Raw genomic sequence first — 24,325 nt, 5'->3', positions numbered from 1 at the left:
TTCACTGCTCCGATGACGCTGTCATTGGTGCATGTGACAATAAACTTTGATTTGATTTGATTTGGTTCTTCCTGGTAAGCAGGACCTGAACCAGTCTAGGGCCACACCGGTGATTCCTACCCACCTTTCCAGTCTGTCAATTAAAACATGGTGATCCACTGCATCAAATGTTGCACTGAGATCTAAAAGAAAATTCTCAGCACATAGAAATGAAACATTGGAGCATTGAAGCGTGATTGATTTGAGTAGAGGAGTCCTTTAAATACTTGATTAACAAATAAACAAAAGTAGCAAAATAAAGAACCAGCTGTGTTCCACCTCTTTGTTTAAGGTTTATTATCAATCCCCCCAGCCCTGCCACCACATACATACATACATCAACAAACACACTCACACACACTTATTAACTGTACAATCCACATATTTGGCATTTCTTTCACTTGTATTTCAGTTTCACTGCTATGTCTTAGAAACTGTGCTATCTAACATACACCTCTAGCCCCCCGTCCTCATCCACCAGGCAATCCGCTCAGACAAAGAACTGTCCTCCAACTGGACACAAGTTACAGTAGAATGAAGAACCAAGCTGAATTAGAAAACACATTTCCTGTAAATATCCCTCTCTCTGACGCTGGAGTGTGCTTTATTTGATATAACTGGTCATATTCTGTCCAATACTGAGTAATGTGTGGCTCCTTGTTTGTATTTCCATCTGGACAAAGACAACATGGCCATAGATAGACCTAAAGAGGGATGACATAGTTACATCATTGTGATGACATGGTTACATAAAGGTTGCTGGTTCAGGGGCCATTAATTAATCTTATGCAAACACTCAGCAAATAATAAAGCTGGTGTAATTCGTTTCAAAGTCAGATTTAGGTTGTGCTGTAAACTTAATGTGGATCTAAATCCCAGTTTAAAGGGTGCAACGCACTGCTAGAGCTGACACCCATCCAGCTGTCAGCTATAACCACAGCTGGAAGTGGGCGAGGGAAAGTGAGCAAGCAAACAAAGGATAGTGAACATTTAGCGGGGGACAGGAAGAAGCCTTACCACACTGTTTCACAAAATTCGACCACTTCATCAAACTTGAGCAAACATATTCCATAACTGAAGACATGTTCTTCTACTAGAGGCCTCATCTGTTAGTGTTTAGAGTTAAGATCCTATCCCATGGCATATTTACATCTGATTTAAACCTTTTTTAGCCCAACTTAGTTTGTGTAATCTTCTTATAAGTGTATCTCGAACACCTTCACTGACAAATGAGGTTTAGGTTTAAAATGTTAGGAGCCCAGAGGAAATTCACACACCCTGTTCACACTTTAAATATGACAGCATTATTAAGGCCACTGTTTCAATACTGCGAAGGATAAATCGACAGCCAAGAAATGCTAAAACATGGACATTCAATTATAGAAAGTCAATTCTGTTTCAGAAGAATACACTTTGTTGTCCAGATAGAGGGTTTCCTTCTGATATAAGTCCTGTCTCTATTTGGGAATTTTGAGTGCAAGTTAATTCATGGAGACAAGTTTGGGGAAATCTAAGTCCTCAGACGATGGAGACTATATATTCAATCTGAAAAAGGTGGCACGAGGAGATGTCATGGGCGGCGATGGCTCCGTTATGTCCACAGTCTGTAAAACAGGCGGCACACACATACACAATAATAAGTAATAAAGTGCATTTTTAATGCCGCCCTCAAATGGTGTTGTGTTTACCACATTTAAGAGAAAAGCCCATTTGACGGCCACCCTCTTCTTAAACATAAAATGTTAGAAAGAGTTAACGCTCTTAATTCTTGTCAGTTTTTTCTTTGTAATTCTATAATATGTCTAATGAAAGTCTGGATATTCCAACAGTTGTACGTCTTTGTATTTCTGGCATATAGTTACTTGCTAGCTTGCTGAATTGTTAGCCACTGTGGCTTCTAGATGCTGCCAGTTAATATAAATGATATTAGAAGTGACCATGCTGCTGTTGCCTAGCAACAGTGTTTAGACAAATGAACGACTTGATCACTAAACACACCTTGTACACTAACTGGTCCATTTGAAGGCAGCATACACCGAGTGAGCAAAGAAGGTGGTAAATATTTTGGCAGGCATCAATTATAGTCATATTTTGATCGTCATTTACTGTGGATGGATAACGGCCCAACACCACTACCCTGTTCAAATTCATGCACTGTGCCATGGGTAAGTCTATACTTTGTACATATGTGTTAAAATAAGTATCTGATTTGAGACAAAGCAAGTGACTTTGGCTTTCATGACCTATTTAAGTTTTGAAATAGTAACGTTGATTTTTGTAATGACTTTTACTCATTCAATTTATTTAATTAACTTCCTTCTGCAAGTTTGTCTTCATGCATGAGCTCAGCCAGACTGACCACTGATCTGTTCTGAGCTGGATATGTAACTAAGTCCCTTCCCATCAGGTTGTTCAGTTTGACAGTCAGGTCGATGAAGAGTCCTGCTTGTTCCAGACAATCATATAGGAAACTTGCATCAGAAAGTTTATGATTCCATCTCCTCCTGATGTAAACTGTAAAATTGTGAGACCTTATACAGACAGGTGGCTTTTGCGGTCCTTTCCAATCAAAAGAATGAACCGATGTTGAATCAAGAGAATTGGGAGGACCGTGAGCTAAACTTCAAGTATCTGTCAGAGTGATATTTAATCTCCAGTCGGAAACCTTTTCTCCATGTTTTAACGTTTAATTCTTGAAATCTCAGCTGTTTCATCAGTAGCCTTAATATTCAGTGAAAGAACAGATAATACTCATACTGTAGATATCATTTTACTGTAAATCTTATAGATCAGTCATCTGGTCTGAGTGATTCCAGCACCCTTTATTCTAATGTAATCTTGGAACATTGGACATTAGAAATAGGTGTTTCTAAGAAAACAGTCTGTCAACTGTGGACCAACAATGACACCAACTAGATTTATTCTTCCCCATTCTGACACTAACACAAACTGTCTTTTGAGTCAATATTAAAAATTCTTCATTTATCAATAGCTATATTTCCATATAAATTCATATAAAACAATCTAAAATTAAATAGGTGAAATAAAAAAAATGACAACACTAGAAAAGTAATTCCATGAGCTGTTCCCTGGAAAGTTTGCCTTTTGTCAAGGACACCATTAACCACAAAAAAGCCAAATCATTATTTATTTTTTCACTTTAGTTTCCTGACTTTCTATTGGTTCAAACACAGCGGCCCTATAGTGGCAAGTAGTAATAGTAGTGCATGCTGCAGTCCAGTATCAGCGCCACTTTTTTTCTTAAAAAAATCCACATAAAAAAAAAAATCACATCATCCTGTACAAACATGGAATCATTTTCACATCTAGGAATAAATCAACAAATTAGTCAAAGATGGAGGGGATCAGCTTTTTCTGTTTTCCATGTCACATTTCCCCTCCCTCCATCAGAAGGCAGTTCAATTCATACAGGAACAGCGTGGAGCTGCTTCTGCCCAGGGGCAGACTGTCCTCAGCAGATCTACTAACTGCCTGATAACTCAGCTGCTGCGTTGTGTTGTGCAGCTCCATAATTTACTCGGAGTCTGTAAGTGATACAGCTGGCCTCTGCCTTACAGACTAGAGCCATCCCTCTTCACCTGGGAACACAAATAACTTGTGTACTTGGACCATGCTCCATCTGCTGCATGGTGTCATTAAAAGTTTAACTGACGACTGGGGCCAGAGCTTGTATTAAAAAACACTGGTTCTGACTTCATCGGATTGACCGTCCGGGGAGTTTACACCAAACTGATCCTTCCTTGATTTTGATAGGGTTCCAAGGACTGTTGATTTTTAGAAGAATCATCCATATCTTGGAGTTGTTTGTTTAGTGATGCCCTACATCTGCAACAATTCCAACCTAACTTCAGAGTCAGGCCAAATGTGTTGATATGAACCTTGTGATGCAGAGCTGACAGGTGGCCTCAGTGGAGATCAGCATCCTGACCCTGGCAGTGGTAACGCCTCCTGCTGCAAAACTTATAACAAAACAGCCAGACCTGTCCATGCTAGTGCCTCAGCTACCTACTTAGCTACAATGAGGATAAAATCCACAAAATGCCTGTATTTTGTCCAGTGATATCATTCATAGCCCAGAGCCAGTGAGTTCTGGCTCACACCAGTCCAGGCTTACAGTCATTTCCCCAGCAGAATACTGGGGTGGGTGACTGCAGGCAGGATAGTCCAACACAGTTTAACCCTGCTGCCAATGACAGGTAAGATCTTGACAAAACAGTTCCACTCATTCATGTAAGTCGCTGTTCTTTTGTCTTAAGAAAACACACAATTTCCCTGTCAGGCATAAACAAACGCAGTATCTCCAGCTCGTGTCATTGGTCCTCACAGTGGCGACAAGCTGCCACTCAGACAGAAATCTCATAGGTTGTGCCTCCGACGCCCGTCACCTTCTTAACCCCACCGCCCTGGGGCTTGTGGGCAGGGCTCTGCGTCAAAGCTGCGCTGGGGAAGGCCATCGCTGGCCGAGTGGACATGCTGACCGGGTGAGAGGGAGAGGAAGGGGCAGAGCAGGAGGAGGAAGAGGATGAGAAGAGCTGACCACCGTTGGTCCGACTCAGATGTTTCACCTGGATCAGCTCATCCCTGATTTTAGAAAAACACAAAAAAGAACGATGAGTGAGACAGTTCAGGAGTTCATCTGCGGAGGACATGGAAGGGTCGATAACAGCTGGCTCACTCACGACAGCTGCTTTCACAGATGGAGTCCATTTCATTTGGGTTTTTCAATTGCAAGTAAAACAACTAAAAGAAAAATTGTTCATTTGTGACTGGACCAGAACAGCAGTGGTCAGCCCAGAGCAGGACTCTCTGGGCTGAGTGGCTTGGCTGTTGTTGAGTTGAGTAGTTTACGTTTGGTTTGTGCTGAACTGGAGATTGAATACTGAACATCAAACTCCAGTGGAACGGACCACACCCCCCCTCCATGCAGAGTTCCAAATGAGCCGAAAGAGCTTATTGGTGGGAAAGCTTCTGTCTCAGTGTTCAACAATCCTTTACAGTTGTCACATGCAACACTCAATCTCGACACAGTCCTTAGCATTTAGTTATCAAGGTCAAATCAAGGAAACAGTCAGACGTCCCTGTGGTAAAGAACCACAGAGAGAAGCTAAACTCCCGCAGTTGAGGCGAAACTGCGAATAACAGAGTGAACCGATGGAAAAGCAACAGAGACACACAGAAGCAGGTCAGAGAACTCAACCTTAACAGTTGGCATGCAATAAACGCTAAAGTTCCATTTAATATGAGTAGAAATTTTACAGATGTATCTGTAGTAGACTACAGGCACTGTTTTGTCCAAACAGAGGATGGTAATGATGCAAATGATGGTAAAGACCTGAACAAACAAGCAGACCACAACTCATCAAAGCTCACAGATGAATAGAAGACAAGCAAAGGGAGTAGAAGGAGGAACTCACAGGATATCTGGCAGGAGGAGGAGGAGGAGGAGAAGGAGGAAGAGAAAGAGAGAAGGGAAGAAGAGGAGGAGCAGTCAATCAGGTAGTCAGGCTTTCAGGCGGGTGGGTGATTTTTTCAGGGTAAGCAGCAAACCAATGGCCCTGACAAAAGGCAAAACTCATACTCACTTCGGCGCTTGTATTCCTCCTCCTCCTCCTCCTCCCATCCCGCCTATACCTCCTCCTCCAACCCCAGCTGCATTCGCTCCAGCTGACGCGGAGGCTTTGCGGACTAGCCGGTATTGCATTTCAGCAGCAGCGGCACTTGAGTACGAGAGCGACTTGCCCAGAGGTGGGGGATGTGGGGAACGGGGAGGGTGGGTAGTGGAGGTGGTGGAGGAGCCCAGAGGGGTGTCAGTGGAGCGGGTGCGGTAGGGGTAGGCGTGGTGGGGTGGGGCGTGAGGGGCAGAGAAACGGGGAGGATGGGAGGTGGAGGAAGAGGATGAGGAGTGGTGGTGATGATGGTGGGAGTGGTGGTGGTGATGGTGGGAGTGGTGGTGATGATGTGGGTGAGGTGGGGCTGAGGCATGATTGGCAGATAGGGTGTGAGCGCCAGGTTGGGGCTCACCCAGTAGGCGTTCCCTCTCTTGAGGAGGTGGCGGGGAGGAGGATGTGGAAGAGGAGGAGCGATGGAGGAAGGAGTGGTGGTGGGATGAGCGGTGGTGGTGATGGGGAGACTGGGACAACTGGGGGTGCATCTCAGCATCTCTCTTTTGTGACGATTTGAAGGGGGCGCCGTAGCTGCCTGCTACTGGTGTGCAGGGTCTCCCGTAGGAAAGCTCAGGGGCTGCTGAACCCACTACCACCCCCTTGTCAAATTCATCCCCGCCAGCCAGTATGCTTTCATACGACAGGCTCCCATTGCGAGACACGTGTTGAGCCGGGGGAGTCTGATTGGCCAAGCTCTTGAAACTAGCTGAGGTTGTGGTTGCTTCAGAGATGTGGGCGGTGCCTGCCGAGGTGTGGGTAGAGCTGGAAGCCACTCCAGATTGGACTGTGGGGTCGGAGAAGGAGGGGTACGAGCGTCCGCCAAGGGTGTAGCCAGGTATGCCCCCCCCTACCACCTCCCTGCATCCCTCCCTCCTCCCCCCACCTCCTCCCCCTCCCATTCTGTCGGATGAAGCTTCCCGCCGGTCCAGGCTGGGCTGGGAGCGGAAACCAGGCTGCTGGCTGGCCTGGAGGAGGGAGGAGGTGGAGGAGGAGGAGTCCCTGGCACTGCCAACGCTCTCTCCTTGACTTAACTGAAGGAGGGAGGAGGATGAAGGAGAGAGAAGGAAAGGGAGGGAAAAGAAACAACAAGAAGCTCAACAAATAACAGTAGAGACCTCTGTGGGAGTTTGTATTTTCTCTGTGAAAACTGAAACTCACTCAGTGTTGACGTGACCTGACACAACACCTCAACTAATTACAGATAGATGCTTTTCAGAGATTAAATGAAAATCATCACTATCAGATCCCAGCTGTCTGTCAAATGATGTTCATTAGATAATCAGGAATGAGCCAAATACCCAGAGGTGGCAAAATACTACAAATACCAACAGCATCATAAACAAACAGACTGATGAACAGATACATGACAAGTGGCTGAATTTCAACACTGTCTGGTTAGAGACTGTAGATTTTGCTGATTGGTGTATTCATGAGCCAAAGGTGCTGAATGAGTGTCTCGCCCCTGCAGCAGAGCTAACAGCTCAACATGGAAAGCCTACACCTGCAGATTTTACAGAGGAATCGAACAGCATAGGTCCCAGTACGCTCGTCACCAACTGGTAGAATTTATAGTGAAAAGATGCAGAACTGGTCAACTCAAACTTGAAACTGATTTAAAAAGGAAGAAAAAAGTTTGCTGTTGGTTTTATCACAAGAGATAAAAGAAGAGGTAACATTGGGACACAGGATTAAACCGGGCTAAAGGATTTTTCATTCATGGGGCCTTTATCTATCCCTAATACTCGAAGAACAGGGTCAGAGGTTTTTGCAGCGGTCGAGCTCGCACAACATTTTTTCCTGTTGAAGGTCGAATGGCTGAAGTTTTTCTGCAGATACAGATATGAAAGTTCGTCTATCACAGCATGAGTAAGAGCTGTGGGTAGGTATTGAGAGACACAGACAATAACTGCACAATAAATGCATGTGGTAATACGAGAAAAAAAAATCTTTTAAGGATGCAGACATTCCTAAAAGAAAAGAAAAGCATTCTGACTACATTTAAATGAATTACAAATATGTCTTATTGTTGGTTTCTTTTAAAAGGTACTGATGTAAGACTTCATATGTCACTTGATACAGTAAGAACGCTCTGTATTCTGACAGCTGTGTGTTTGAATAGTTGACTTCTGTCTGAGGCATCTCCAGATGACACCAGATCAAGTCTGATCAGTACGAGGAGATCAGCTTTAAAACATTACTGACAGAGCAAAGTTCAGAATGATGGTAAAACACAGGCTTTAAGATGATGTCATGTGAGTTAAAGGGGCACATTTCGCTTTGACAAACTTTGGGGAGAATCTAGAGGATTCATTAAGTCACATTTCTAATAAGAGAGGAGAACAAAGAGAAAACTACTGGGGAGATGGAAGTTAGAACAACAAACTTCAGACAAAAGTGAATATTCTTACAGAGTGTTGGACTGACCGGTAGAACATGGACCAGACATGGGTAAAAATACTGTGTACAACCTTATCTGCAGCAACAAAGATGGATTCAGGTACAATCCTTTTAATTTTTTTTTTTCTTCAGCTCTTTCTCAGCCTCACCTACTCCTTTTTCACTCAGTCCACACAAAACTGCAGCAACGGATAAAGCCAGTCACGAATCATTATAAATGTATTCAACCAGTATTTCACCCACATCCAGAGCAAACAGAGTGGGACAGGAAACAAAGTTAACAGTGAAAATAAAAGGGAAAATGCTTTCAGAGCAATCACTTACTGATACTGATCAACAGAAAGCCACTGAGAAATCAAACCAAGATGGCCGAAAGGATATCGAAAGGAAAAACAACAATGGAAATGCATTAGATTGAAATCAATAGATGCAAAAAAAACAGAGGCATGGGTGGAGGGACAGCTTCTCTGCACAGCACCACATATTTATTACACAGTATATGAGTCTCCTCTGTGAAGAGTGTTTGTGTGTGCATTACCTGGTTGGCGTAAGCATGTGTGAGTGCTGTGTGGTTCTTGCCAGGGCTGTATGTGGGCCTGTATTTGTACATAGTGGGGGTGGGAGGGGCTTTGTTTAGTAGACTGCACTCTGCAGGAAGTGGAAAAAAAACAACACAGAATCAGATCAATGCTTTTTTTAAAGAAGTTTAGACAAAGATCGTGCAGCAGAGCTTTACCCTCCGTGTTTCCTCTGGTGATTCCAGGGTAGCGGAGCTCTGGTTTAGGTGGAGGAGGCGGCTCAGCATCACATGACTGGCTCTCCATCATTTCCAGACTTGATCTGGACTGGAAAGAGAAGAGCGCACAGAGGTAAGGATCAGAGTGCTTTGTAACCTTGTAGGCCTGTATCTTTCAAATTGGGAAATACGTTTGGTTGAAATGTGAATAGATTGTGGATCAGCATTCTGCCAGAAAAAAAATCACAGACCCTGGTATATCTGTATATATGAGCCCACAGAGGCAGCACAGCTGTTAAACTGACAAACAAGTCATCCTTTGTGTTCAACTTAGACTTAACCTATTTCATTTATTTTTATAATATATCAAAAAGATACAGCCGACAGAGCCAGTAGTGAGTCACCAAAAATCATCAATAATATCCACCTAACAAAATATAATAGACTAACACAATGCAAATACTTGTGTGCACCCGGGAAACACTTGCATTGTCATCCATGCTATTTGCAGCATGTTGTTGTGTTAAGTGTATTTGCAATGCAAAAGTTTGTTTTCTAAAGTTGCACTGAGTACTCCATGTTGTGAGTAATTTCCTGCAGCTTGATCTATTTTCAACATTTTTTAATTTTTTTTTATTATAGCGGTTTAAAAAAAAAAATTACACAAACAGTAGAAAATTACATTACAATTATTCAAAAATATTACACCATCTTAATTTTGGCATAAATAATGACAATAAGTCTTGTTTGATGCTGTCTTATGTTTACTTTGTTATGAAACATCAGAAAATGTCTAGGGTGATAGATATGGTTGAGTTGCGTTTACAAATGTGACCTTACAGGATTTCTAGCCATTCAATTTTAAATTGCTTTTAAACCACTTGCTGCCATCTGGACCTGTGTATATTCAAACTTAATGTGCAGATCTGAACACTTGTTTGCCAGCAGGATAAGAGCTTATTTTCCTTCTTTAACTTGTGTTTAAAACACGATGAGCATCAGTTTGTACCTAATATTCTACTGTCCTTACCCGGTGCAGGTCTCCCTGTATGCCGTTGTCCAGGATCTTTGCAGCCAGTTGGGCCTCTGTCAGCTGTGGCCGCAGAAAAGGAGGCTGCACACAAACACTTTGCACACACTTCTTCCTGCCCAGGTACCTACAGAGAGCACAGAGAAAGTGAGCTGACACATCATCAGTAACCTGCTCCACCAGTCCACTGTTGTCACAAACTTTATTTAAAATGCATGGATACCTTAACTGATTCAAAGGTATCATCCAAACATGGTTTACAACATCAATATACACACTTGGAATAATATGGAAAGTGTCTGAGACACACAAACCAACAACAAATTGGTTTCATTAAGGCCTGTTATCAGGTGCATTAATTACGGTTGATATATTAAGGGCTGCTGCACACTAGAGGATTTTCGACTCTTGACCGATTTTTAAAACGAGCAGACCACAGACATAAGCTGCATTCAGACATGCAGTGGACTCCGCAGTTCCTCTGTATTTTCTCCAGAGGAGGTGCATGAAAGAATGCAAACGTCCGAGTGAGACGGGCCGCAGTTTCTACATACATTAAAGGACCAACCAACAGTACATCGTAGTGTCTACGCTCGTTGATTTCATAGCCAATTCAGGTGTGCCAGACAGAGAGGCACCAACTTCAACTCTTTTTGCATATTCTATCAGTGGCAAGATGCGAGGACACAATGTGATTTAGGAATGCATACTTTAGGCTCAACTATCCAATAGGATGTGAACACCTATATGTAACATAGAGAGTGACAGCAATTCTAGCCTTTCACTGATGTGCTGTTAGAATGGGGGTGACAATTGCTCATGTTACTCTGTTGGCGTTTGTTTATTGTTCCACGTTCTGGTTTCCTTGATGCATCAAGTCTACATTTAAACCTCCTGCATAAGACACCAGCTGCTGCGTGAGTTCTCCTTTCACGAGCTTCCAGAAAATGTCCATAACACTTATGTTTATTCACCTTTATTGCTACTTTCCATGCTAATTACAGCATATCACACCCATTTTATGTTCTCATCCTGAAGTTGAGTATTCTCAATATGATGAAACTATCCATCAAGTCATTCTACCACTGTAAACACATGCATGCCTGTCATTGATTCGCTGCAGTACTGTACTTAAACAGATAGCACTACAGCTCTAGAGACATAACTTTGTACGATTATGTAATGCTTGTGAACAGTCGGCTAGAGAAGTTGCAAATAGGATAATTAAGAACATGCACCTGGGTGCCTGGGAGCTGCAGAGGACATGAGAGACATTCTTCCAGCAGCCATTGGTGAAAGGGTTAACACCTCCTCTGAACTTTCCTGTCACCTGGAGAAGGAAAAAGGACACAGTAGTAAATAGAGAAACCAGGACTAAGATATAAAAACATTCGATCAAAATAAAAGAGGGATGGAATAACTATAACAGGAAATCAGCATGAGACAGCTTTTCAAATACGTAGAAAACAAACTTTTTCACAAATTATTTACAATTTAAATTTTCTATATAATGTGACTAAAAACTTGCAGACATTTGTAAATTGTTCTTTGTATTACAACTACAGGATTTCAGGCATTCCATGATAATTATCCCACTTATGGAAACACTGAGTTTCCTACCTGTTCATTTGTAGTTCTGCCTCTGGCCACAAGCACCATATGGAAACCAGTGAGGCCAGCAACAGGGATAAAGAACAGACCCGCAACACACATTATAGCTAGCCTGAGATCACTGGGGTCAAGGACTATCTTTTAAGAGCAGATTCAACAGACACACATAGAAAGTACATAAAAAGATGTTTTATTGCAAAGCACGCATTAGGTTTTTATATTTTCTGTCTACAAGTCTATGTCCGCAGTGTCCACAGTTCAACTGTCGCCTGGCCTACCTCCTCCCTCTCTGCCTATGTTTGTCGTAGACTGTCTGGGACCATTTGACAACAGTCATATAGATAAGACATTTTGTAAAATGCAAATTTAAAAGTAAGTGTATAAAGTAATAATGGAAGTAATAATAATAATATTTGTTCATGATTGAAATCTGTTGCTCTGGACAAACTTTGACAGCCTAACTTAACCATCTTTTGAATCATTTACATTTTTGGATTTAATTTTCCCAAAAGTTTCTGGCGAGGAAAAAAAATGCTCCCAAAAATATGACTGGTAGACTCTGTTTATGACTTATCTTCGTTGGAAGTTAAGTCCTCATATTACAATTGTATCTTCAGGACATATAATACAACCATTACAAAAACATTACTTGGAAAAGGTCCTTAAAGGATACGTGACAATGGCCTGCAGGCGGTCAATGTTCTGCCGATGGTAAAGCATGAAGAGCAGTCCAAAGCCAAACACGGCCATGATGTGAGCCGTCAGAGACAGCAGGAAGAGAAAGAAGTAGCGGTAGTTCCTCCTACCGATGCAGTTGTTCACCCACGGACAGTGGTGATCAAAGTCCTACATGAGGGTTTAAACACACAGACATAAGACTACTAGTTCAGGAAATGGTATTCGTGGCTGCATACACGAATACCATCCATTTAGATTATCAACTGATTTTAACCCAATCCACTATGGGTATGCCTGCTGTGACTGGAGTCTATACACTCAAATGAGTTTGGAGAAAAACTGTCTTTGTGTCATTATAAAAACATATCTGGGTGAATCATGCATCTAAAAAGAGCTGCTAATGGTTGTATTTTTACTTGACACACAGCTCTTCCCACCACAGATGATTAAAAGAAAGTTCCAGTGTTGTCAATGTAGTTCCGTTGCAAATAACTGGTATGGATTGGCTTTGAAATTATAAATGCAGTCCCATATCAGAGTAAGAGTTAGTGCTGATGGTGCAGGATAATGCAGAGAATGTGTACACGAGTACTGTCTAAAATGATTCTATGTTAATGAACCATGAGCTCACCTCGACACAGTTGTCACAGACGGAGCAGTGGGAACACCGTGGTGGCCTGTAGAAGCGGCAGGTTGAACACCACTTCATCCTGACCTGGATCCCTCTGATCTCCACTGTCTTGTAGAGGGGAGCACGGAAATCGTCCTCCTTGTCCTCGTCCTCCTCGGCTGCAGAGATGGAAATAGGACGCATGGAATCAAATGTCCACACACAACCATAATCCACATGAGACACATAAATTGGCCTTATTAAAATCCCTCAGTTTAAATCCTCTACAGTTCATTAGTCAAGTCTTTATTCTTTCACATTTTGTTATATTGTAGCCTATACTAAAGATATCAATTAATTCAATTAGACATTGAATTAAGGCCACAATAGAATTATGAACCTACTGCAGACAGTATGTTGATAACAATTTGGCGACAGTAAATCCACAAAATAAAATTCAACCACCCATGCACAAACCTCTTGGGAAGATGCCAGGGTCCATAAATGTGGCCATACAAAAGTTAGCCAAAACAAACAGGAAGATGACTCCATTGTAGATGGGCACAGCTACTGAGAAGCGCTCTGAAAGCCATGGGCACCTGCACCAAAAAGAAAAGACAATGTCTGACACACAGGAAAATGGATAGAAATTCTGTCTTATGTTATGGTTCCCTTCCAATAAAAGTGATGACCCTGAAGATAACCTACAGTGTCATTGGTAAAACAACATTCAGTCACAAGACAAAATATGCTTGCTTGGATATATTTTCAGGCTCATATTAAATTCATCTATAACAGTGCATTCAGAAAGTATTCAGACCACTACAGTTTATGAATTTTGCAGTAGCCTTACACTAACCAAGCCTATGATTTTTATTTCATCAACACTCAACACCACACAGTACTATGCAGATTGAAACTCTTTTGTGCTCAACAGAGGGAAGCAGTTCAAACGAATAAATTAAATCCACAAAAACCACTGTGCAGGTTCCCACAATATCATTACCAAGGTCTGCAAAGTGTTGAAAAGTGACTTTTGTAAAAACACAGGTATGCGCCTTTCTAAACTTGTCCAGTCAATTCAGTTTACCCATGGTGGACTCATATTAAAGACACATCCCAATTCAAACAGGATAAACATAACCACAAATAATGTAACACAGCAAAGGACCTATTGTATTGGTAATTACCAATTGAATGTACAATTGAATCTTCAACTAAATATAGTGACAAAAAGAGCAAAATAACCCAAATACTATTTGAAGCCAGTAAAGTTATTAGTTTGAAAAAAAATCATGTTTTCTGTTTTTAATAGATAATTCCTAACAGGCACTTGTAAATGTTGTATTAATTCACTCGTAAAAGGAATAAGCGTGAATGTGAAACCGACTGCCAGGATAAAAACACTGACAGACTCAGAGAGAAAGGAACTGTGAGAGACTGGATGAGGGGCTTTTGTCAGGGTGACAGATGTTGGCCTATTTTCTCCTCTCTAATCTGAAACGCATATTAACAACACACAGATTAGATTTTCTCACATGGGCACATATGCACCAACAAATACACACATACAAGAGCGTGTTTGGGCGCGCACACACAGTCATGCAAGCAAGGACACACACACACACACGCACGCACGCACACACGCGCGCCTGTCAATCTGATTTTGTTACACCTTAAGTGCATATGTGTGGTTTCTCCCAGAGACACTGCTTCACATACTCACACTCAACACTATATTTTCCTTTTTCACACTCTTAATCTCTGACACACAAACAATCTCTAGAGTGAGGTGTGAGCAAGATTAGTGATGATAGTCTATAACATTAGCGACTTAGCATTCTGTCAGAAACACTCAGAGCTGATGGCCCCACTGAGGAACAAATTGTGACAGTGTTTACAGTACATGTGAAAACAACTTCAATTCAGTCCATGATGTTAGTTTAGCACAACATAAGTAGCAACAATACTATGAGCCAAGATATGATTAAAAACATACTCATTAGAAGCGATGTGGAAACTCCAAGGCAGATACCTCTTCAGGGGCATGCAATACAAGATTTGTACAGACCTGGGGCCTCATTTATAAAACAGTGCGTAGGATCATTACTAAAAGATTACTAGACCACAAAAGACGAAAATGTCAATAAAACCTTGCGCACGCACATCTGAATGCAATGTTCACTTTATTAATAATAATAAAAATAATGGTAATAATATCTTTCACGGGACTCAAGGACTCTTTAGATATGGCCGTTAGAAAATAAAAAAGGTAATTAGCACAGGAAAGAGAAAAGAGAAAAGAAATTAGCACACATAACCATTATTCAATTGTCCTGCTGACCAATGGGTTTCTCGGGTGAATCAGCCTCAAGCAATGAAAAGAAAAAGCGCAACTCTCTGACCCCGACAATGAGGGGTTTGTTAGTGAGGTGGAGGTGAAGAAAGACCTATTTTTTTGGGGGGCCACAGCATTGATGTCATTATTAAAGAACATACACTACTGCAGCTGTGTTAGTTCAGTGAGTGAGAGGACTTTAAAGAGAACAGAGCCTGAAAAAAAAAATTAAAATCTAAAGTGGTCTGGGAGATTGGATCTCAGGACGCATGAATTTTGGTGTGTTCCGACCGGTACTTAGAGCTGACCACTTGTGACAGGATTACCTAGGTTGGATACCAGGTCTGAAAGGCGGGACAGAAGCTTTTAACAACACCTCTCAATATCAAGACATGTCTTGAAAGACTGTAGGGTAAGGGTTAGCAAAGGGTTAGCTAAAGAACATCTTTAAACAAAGTCTAACTACACAATGAAAGCCTGTAAAATCATCTCATTAAACGTTAAAACTTTAGAAATTAAAGAAACTGCCTCCAATTTAAGATCAGTCTCACACACAAGCACACACGCCAAACTGTATTGGTCTAATCAGTTAAAATTTTCACAATTATCTTTTATTAAATAGCTTATGAAATGGCTTTGCCTTCAGTCACTCCTATATCTTGGTTATGAATCTGCTGTCAAATGGTCTTCTTAAAAAAAATTGGGTTCACATCATCTGCGTAAAATTAAAGCTATGTTGACATGTCAATACATTTTTTGAATTGATTTTTAGACCTATGTCCTTTTCCTAAATTGACATAAAGCTAATCAATCAGAAGTGGCTAAAGTGCTTGAAATCAAAGTCAGTGAACTGGTTTGGATAAGAACCTGATTGGCTTTGTAATGTTTGGATATTTTGCCTCCAGGGAAACCACAAATGCAAAGCTCTATATCTCGTGATGCATGAATCCTTACACAATTTGGTTTGCATAATTTGCTGACTCAATGAATGCACAAAATGTGGTTGATTGTTTTGTGAGCATGATTTATATAAAAAAAAAAATCTAAATTTGCTAATATATTTGCATTTCAAACAACTACTGGTTGAATCAGAAGGCCATCACCCTGTATTTAAAAAGAAAATACTAAATCAACTCTATTTTCACTGACATGCTATGGTGTTTGTGTGAGACTGATGCAACATGGCCACTTACGTAAAGCAGAAGAACAGCGTGGTGGAACCAACGAGGAAGAAAGTGGCTGCCGACACAGGGACGTAGCGGGAGGGTCGCAGGGGTCTGCTGGGCGGGACCACTGTGTGGGGGAGGGGTGACGAAGATGGACCCCGCCCTCCACTCTTACTGCTGACACCTAGCATCACTTCCTGTGTGTTGTGTTTGTATGTACAACAACTGCTATGTCAAACAATCTGTATTTAAAGTTTAAATGTTTCTTTACATGCATTGAGTGGATTTTTAGATTGAAAGTAGAAATAAGAGATTGGCAAAAGGAAAACAATGCAAAGAAGGTGCACAAAAGAAATGATGGAACAGTTGAGAAGGGTTTCCTCTTTCAAGTGGAAATAAGGAAAAAGTTCCTACTTCATTTGAGGAGTGGTGCTTGTTTTTAGATTCTTAAGTCAATCCAGATCTACTGTCTGTAAGATTCAAAGAAGCTTAAAAGTCTCTCAGTTGTACAAGCCTTGTTTCCCTGTCAGCCTCAAAAGCAGGTGGTAAGGCGGGATGAACAAATAAGCCACAGATTATAAAGGGGTAAACAAGTTGGAGGCACATAAACAACACTGTGTTCCACAAGCCATAGTCATAAAAGACAATAGAAACTGATCATTCTTAGAGGTCCATTTCACACAAGACCCTTAACACCAGTTAAAATGGAGTAAGTTTACTATATACATAGCAAGGTGAATAAAGGCTTGGTGAAAGTCATGATAATAGTGCAATGCAAAATATGTCTGTTTAAGTAGATGTAAAAACCCATTGGATCTCTTCTGAGAGAGCACATACAATTAGTTATTTTGTGATTTGTGCCATCTAAGCATAGCTAAAATACAGAAAACTGGTCAAAGTTCATTTGTTTGGTCTTTAAATGGGGGTTAAGTGAGGTACCAGAGTTGGCAGAGGTAAACCTGTTTGGTACGAGATTGACTAATAAGAAAAAGAGGACGAAATGAAAAGATGAAAGAAGTGAGAGGTAAAAGGAGATAAGTGCTTTCCCTTTTACATCCCAATGACCTTTTTCACCTTCAAAAAGTGCAGATTAATACCTAAAATGAAGCTAAGTCTGTGTGTGGAGATTCCTAATCCCTCAAATTTGAAGTTTTCAGAATCGAGAGAACAGCAGTCTGGGCAGGGTTAGCTTTGTGTAAGAAGGTCTTGTAAAATAAAAAAAGGACCTTGTCGCTTTCAGTCCAGCACTCGTACTAGAAACAGCAGTCTATAAGTGGGCCAGTGGAGTAGCCTGGTTTTCCTGTGTCGGGGCATCCCTAAACCCCGCCGGTGGCTGATTTAAACCACCTCACTTGCCAGCTGCAACGGGTATGTGGAATCTGGAATTGATGGTGTGGTTCTTTCCAGCACATTGTGAGAAAAATCCAGTAGAACACCAATCAGTATCCATGTAAATTAAATAGTTGAGACAGAGCTAAAATTACAGTGTTCATCCATCATGTCTAGAGGACATGTACAGAGCAGATAATGGCCTTTCTCATGTCAACCAGCAAGGCAACACAGAACAACTCAGCTCCTTCCATTGGTTTCCTTGTTCCACTCCATTGGTGGACAACTGCAGCTGCCAGTTACGTAACTGGTGGCCTCCCAGCAACGATCCCTTTTCTTTCTTTGCCCTTGTCTCCAGAAACGTCCAGGGCCTTTCCTCTATTTCCTTCCCAGGAAGAGGTCACTCAGGCTTGGAAAACACTCCCCCACTACAATCCCTTCGATGAAACAGCCTGTCTGGCCCAAAATGTATCTCGTCATAAATGTGAAAAAATGCAGCCGTTGAGTGTTGAGGGGACTCTTCTAGCCGTAAGAATCTTGATGCATTTCAGGTTTGGTGTATCCCTCACCGAGCTTGAAAACAGAACAGCAAGGACATTTTCCACATCCAATGCTGAATATAGGCCTTCTTGTTTGTGATGTTGATCCCTTTGAGTATGTCAACCACACAAAGAGTTGGCAGTATTGCGACTCAACAAGTCATTCTGGGTCACGAAAAAAGTCCGGAAATCAGGATCATGGACAGGATACCACACCTAATGAGAGAAAGAAAGGGTTGGTAAGAGAGCAGATACTCCAGTACGTAAACACCTCATTGGAACCAAACCATAACAATCACCAGTTCTTTATAATAACTTGTAGGGGGGGAAATGCTCCCTTAGACAACTTTTGTTACCATTGTGCGCTTACCACCAAATGCAACTGCAGGAATTTGCAGAGCATCATGATGCCAGGCATTCTTGAGATATCTTGCTACAGCTGTTGCTAGTGAGGAGGCACAAAAAGGAAGCATGAGGCTTTGTCCACGCTAACTTATTTATTTTTAATGAAGAAAGTTTTCTTTTGCAAATCCAACATTTTTGCTACCTTGACCTCACATCCACAAGCAAACTGCATTTTCGGTCATTCACTTTTTCACACACCTTTAAGTACAGATCTATGTGGACATCTAAAACATTTCCAAAGCAATGATGTCACTGTTCCTTTTCTTTTTATTGGTCCAGACTAAGTTGACTGAACTACACGACTAAAATCATCTCATTGTCGATGGTCCCAGATCCTAATAAAAGCAAAAGAAAAACAGTTTGGCCATACCTGCACCAAGGCTGATGCATGTTTTAATAACCTCAAGCCCCTCCCCTCCAAAAGATATGTTTTTATTATTTGAATAGGCAACGGTTAACAAAAAGACTTAATACTGGCGTCAGACTACAAGATATCTGTCTGTCTGTTAAAATGGTCACTTTGACAGATGAGGGATTATAGAGTCGGGGATTATGAAGAATGGCTTAAAAACTCTAATCTTTTTCACATCTCCACCTAGTGACAAGCGCCATCCTTCTTTTACTTTGCCATTTTTACATTAATGTGCATCTTCATCTCTTCTGGTAGAGCGCTGCAAGCTGTGTTCCTACTGTAAGACATCAACGAGTTGACGAAACTCCATGGAAGATGTTTTTTAAATAAATAAATAAAACATGCTATTATTTTTTAAAAGGACACCTAAGTTTCTAGTATGACACACTACATGAGAAAGAAATAAAAGAAAATATTTTCAAATCCCACTTAACCCTGCTCAGTGAGCATCTTGTTCAAAATCTTACTGAAACTGTTTTTTAGATCTGACGGTGAACTGTAAATTTCTGTTGACACTGTCAGGCATGTTGTCGGATATGTTGCTTTTATTTTTATCATGCTGATATAACTTTGACGAGTGTCATTAGAGTTTTGCATTTAAACTTTCGCATGACTTTGAAGACACTGTAAAAGTGTGTGTGGTCAATTGTAATTATAACCAGTTACATTACAGAAACAATCAACAACTTTAGATTTACCAATAAATCTTCACCATATGGTATATATTACTTAATGATGACATGTAATTATGAAATTGCACTATTACTATAGCGAAAGTTAGCATTAACTGATGGAGGTAAACAGGGCGACCCTCTGATGATTCTTTTTTCTGCTGTTACCACACAAAACAAGGCATGTGTAAGTACACAATACTATGCATGCACACTGAGCTTTGACTATAAGAGATCCTCTTTCTCAATAGGACCAAAGACCTGGTAAAGCCAGCACCTGCCTCTTATTTCACTCCTCTTTGATTTATAACAGATCAGCTCTGAAGCTTAACCAGAGATGGTTTGCAGAGACAGAGCCATGATTGATGAACCTGTCGTCTTACTCTCGTATCTATTACTGCTGCTTCATTCACCTTATACAGTAAAGAAGCATAATTCTGTATGCCATTAAAACATTAGGTATTGGGCAGAGGTACACAATAAATGAAATGTCCTTCAAACACAAGTGTACTCCCTGTTCACGCATGACTGCGTGGCCACCCACAGATCCAACACCATCGTTAAGTTTGCTGATGACACCACTGTCATAGGCCTGATCACCGGCGATGATGAGAAGGCCTACAGAAAGGAGGTCAGAGCCCTGACATCTTGGTGCCAGGACAACAACCTCCATCTCAACATCAGCAAAACGAAGGAGCTGATCGTGGACTACAGGAAGAGACGAGGAGAAAAACAAGTCCCCCTCTCCATCAACGGGGCCACGTTGGAGCGAGTCAGCAGCTTCAAGTTCCTCGGGGTCCACATCACTGATGACCTGACCTGGACCCATCACACAGACTCCATCAGAAAGATGGTCAGACAGCGGCTCTTCTTCCTCCGCAGGCTGCGGAAGCTCCACATGGACTCCAGGATTCTCTGCAACTTCTACAGATGCACAATAGAGAGCATCACCGCCTGGTATGGCAGCTGCACCGCCCTGTACCGTAAGGCTTTACAGAGGGTGGTGAAGTCTGCCTAGCACGTCACCAGGACAGCGCTACCATCCATAGAGGACCTCTACACCCAGCGGTGCAGGAAGAAGAGCAGCCAGATTATTAAAGACCCCTTTCACCCCAGCCATAAACATTTTTGCCTGCTGCCATCTGGCCGACGGTACCGCAGCATCCGGGCCCGCACCACCAGGCTCAGAGACAGTTTCATCCCCCAGGCCATAAGACTTTTGAACTCCTCCTCATCAGCTGTTCATATATATTTATATATATATATATACATTATTCCTATTTTGATATTCTATTTTATCTTATTTTATTGTATAGTGTGTAATTACTTGAGCATTGTTAGAAGAGAGCCTGAGACTCAAGCATTTCACTGCCAGCGACTGCTTAATGTTATTGTTGTGCATTTGACAAATAAAAAAACAATCTTGAAAAATAAAATAAAATAAAAATAAAAATCTTGAAGCATTCTTCCAATCTAAGTAACGTACAAGACCAGCTACAGCATTGTTTCATCCAAACGAGCCTAAATCCGATTAGGAGCCATTGGTCTCCATGTACAGTATGAGACATACTGCTAAATATTTAAATGGTTCACACCTGTAAATTGTAGGGTCGGCTTAATAAACACACACAAATGATTTCTTCATGTTTTGACTACAACGCTCACTTTGAAAAAAATACTTTTGCATTATTTTGAGCGTTTTATTATAAATATTTGAGTGTGTGGTCACCAAAGTCAAAACACACATACATTGTCTCTTCTTGGTTAGTCTTAAAATCTCATAATTATTGAAATGTAATAGATCCAATAACCGGAAACTGTTCATGTTGAAACGCGAGACAACAGATAAGATATTAGTATACGAGTCAATGGACCTCATCCAAGAACATGAATACCTCATGTTATCGTAAAACATTCTCTTACATTTGTTATGCTGTGAGTTCATAAGAACATGCCACATCAGATTCAAAGGCTTCTATCTTCAGAAAAGTGTGTAAATTATGTGGGCAAACATGATGAATGCCATCTGTGCGTATTTGGATACCAGGATAGCAAATTAACACCCCAATTATACCATATAAGGCTACGCTTCCAGCCCAATGTCAGAAGTGTTAATTCATCAAACTGACATCAAAGAGTCACTTTTTAGCAGAATCAGCAGTGGAATAAAAAAGAAAATCCTTATTGTTAATGCAGAGTCTTTAGTCACACTACCAATATTAAGTTTGATACGATAAAAGCAGGGAGTTTAAGCACAACATCAATCATAGCTTACATGGCCTGGCAACTTTTAGGTATCAAACATTCCTCGGGACATTGTAAACAAATATCAGGTACATTAATAGATTCAGAATTATAATTTAATTCAAAATTGCAATTAAACCGATTAACGTTAACATATTTATGAGGTGTAGTTTTGCACAATACTGATATATAATTGCTATAAACTAATGAAATATACAGTTAATTTGTAAAAATCTTCATTTGAAATACAGCAGACCAATTTCTCATGACTCCTACAACAGGTCTCTGGACCACTCTTAAATAACTTTTGCACCTGTAAGAAAATTGTTGAATGCACAACTTAAGAACAAATTTGTTCGCACAACCTGTTTGAGGCCCAATGTTCAGGTGTGGAAAGGATTTTTTAATAGTCTGATAACACACACATGCACCTCCTCATGCAAACTAGCAAGGTATTGCTTCTCGTTTATCAGCCAATATTTGCATAAACTTGTCATGCTGCCCCGCATTGTATGATGCCAAATACTGAACATACACTCTGGTATAAAGATAGCATCTGCTTTGACATGCTGTAATAAAAACCTGGGTTGCATTTACCAAAAGCAAGCTTGTCAATAAATCCCGGACTAACATATAACGGTCTACATCCAAGATGGCATGTTGAAGTGCTCTCAATAAATAAATACCATACTTGTTTCCTAACACAACCAGTAATTTCCATGATGAACAGTGTCCATCCTTACTCCATCAGGGGGAGTATCCAACCTCCAGTGTGGTAAAAGCTAGAAAAAGCCCAGAAAGCAAAGCACCCTCTTAGAAGCCTTCAGCGTCACCAGCACCTACACATGAACACTGGGTGTGTATATGAGCCGCTGCAATCAAGGGCCTCTGTATATCCACCAAACCCGCAAAAGAGCCTGATGCCTCCAATATAATTCCAGATCCAATCCAGAGGGGGGTTTTCCATTTAAAATAGAAAGTTTGAATGAAAATGATAACGGTTGTCTCAAATGTAAGCAGGGCTGCTTGGCAGATATCAGCTGAGCCAGGTGACAAGCAAACCATGTTGGATCGAGTTGGGCGGCCCTGCAGCGCTGGGTTTGACAGCTCAGTGAGCACGATTAAGCTCCGCGAACACGGCCCACTCTCTTTCATCAGAGAAGGTCAGACCACAAAACCCCTTACATTTCCCAGGGATGGCTTTGATAAGCTAATACACACGCATTAACAACCTATTCCAGAATCCCTGTGGGATCCACTCTTACATTTATAAAATTAATCGTCCAGAGGCTTTTCGATCTGATTGCTCTGATTATTGTAGGGAAATGCTCTTCGGCATAACGTTTTTCATAACGGCAATCAGGCCATAGTGTACCGTGGGTCCTGAGGAAACCCGGGCGGGGACGATCGTTATTGGAACGAGGAGCAAACTGACGTGTTATTTAACTCCCGGCATTACTTAAACATTAGCTAGCTTACTTACGAATTACGACTCCATAGAGATGAAATTAAGGTAGGTTGGGTGGAGATCTGACTGAGTCACAGCAGCACGTTCATGGGATTTATAAATTTAACAAGCTCCATCACGGTGGACGCACCGTACGTGTGGAAAATGTACTGCACACAAGCATAAACACGGCCCGTGGTCCAGGCGATAACATGACACAGTGTGGCACGTGAGGCTCAGAGGCACATTACTGTATGATGTTGTCTCCATGGAACATTAACATTAGCCTCGAGCTACTCCGGTTTGCACTGCTTAGCCCTGGCTAGCAGCAGGCTAACAGTCCATCTCACCTGCGAGGGGCTTTGCAGTTTCCCACAGTCCAAACTCGGTGAATGGATTCAGCCACTGTTCGTTTCCTCTTGGTTGTAGAGTCCACACAGGCAACTCGTAAGATCCCAGTAAGACCAACAGGAGAGTCACTGAGCGGTGCCAGCAGGCTCCGGTGGCTAGCTCACCCCTGCGCTAGGCTAATTTACAGATATGCAGTACGCTAGCTAGCCAGGCACCAATACGTCTGACGTTATTTCACTACAGGCAGCTAGCTGTTAGCCGGTGGTGGGAGCTGCTTGGCTTGTAACTTCTTAAAAAATAGAATGCAGTCTTCTGCAGGTCGCTCCGCCTGCACGGAAGAGCAGCTGAGGAAAACCATGTGAATATCACCAGAGAGAACGATGTGCTCTTCTCTTGTATCCGTTATATCTGTGGCTTCGAGATGAACACAAACCGACATAATTGTCAGCGCTGCAAAACTGATGCCAGGGTCCAACACAGAATTGTCGCAATTATAGAATGCATTGATTGGACAACAATTGTGTCAATCAAACCGCAAGCGTCTTCTTATTGCTTCTTCAACCTCCGTGGGTTTACCTCATAGACCCTGCTGTCATTTAATCTCTCCCGATTGGGTGTGTTGGTGCGTGTGTTAGTGC

At 41.6% G+C, this 24,325-nt stretch overlaps 1 protein-coding gene across 1 annotated transcript; it reads right to left on the bottom strand.

Annotated features, from left to right (window-relative positions):
• Positions 1-319: 319 nt before the first annotated feature.
• zdhhc5a (zinc finger DHHC-type palmitoyltransferase 5a) lies at positions 320-24,269 on the bottom strand. Its single transcript, XM_062387444.1, has 12 exons — positions 23,687-24,269; positions 16,317-18,373; positions 13,263-13,384; positions 12,807-12,964; positions 12,171-12,343; positions 11,507-11,609; positions 11,125-11,216; positions 9,887-10,013; positions 8,857-8,965; positions 8,659-8,768; positions 5,643-6,754; positions 320-4,641 (listed from the first exon to the last, which is right to left on the bottom strand). The coding sequence occupies exons 2-12, from the start codon at positions 16,478-16,480 to the stop codon at positions 4,404-4,406; spliced, it is 2,508 nt and encodes an 835-aa protein (XP_062243428.1). The 5' UTR covers positions 16,481-18,373; positions 23,687-24,269; the 3' UTR covers positions 320-4,403.
• Between the last annotated feature and the right edge of the window lie 56 nt (positions 24,270-24,325).

This window comes from Platichthys flesus, chromosome 5 (genome assembly GCF_949316205.1).
Source record: "Platichthys flesus chromosome 5, fPlaFle2.1, whole genome shotgun sequence".
NCBI lineage: Eukaryota > Metazoa > Chordata > Actinopteri > Pleuronectiformes > Pleuronectidae > Platichthys > Platichthys flesus.
This window is presented reverse-complemented; position numbering and strand designations above follow the sequence as displayed.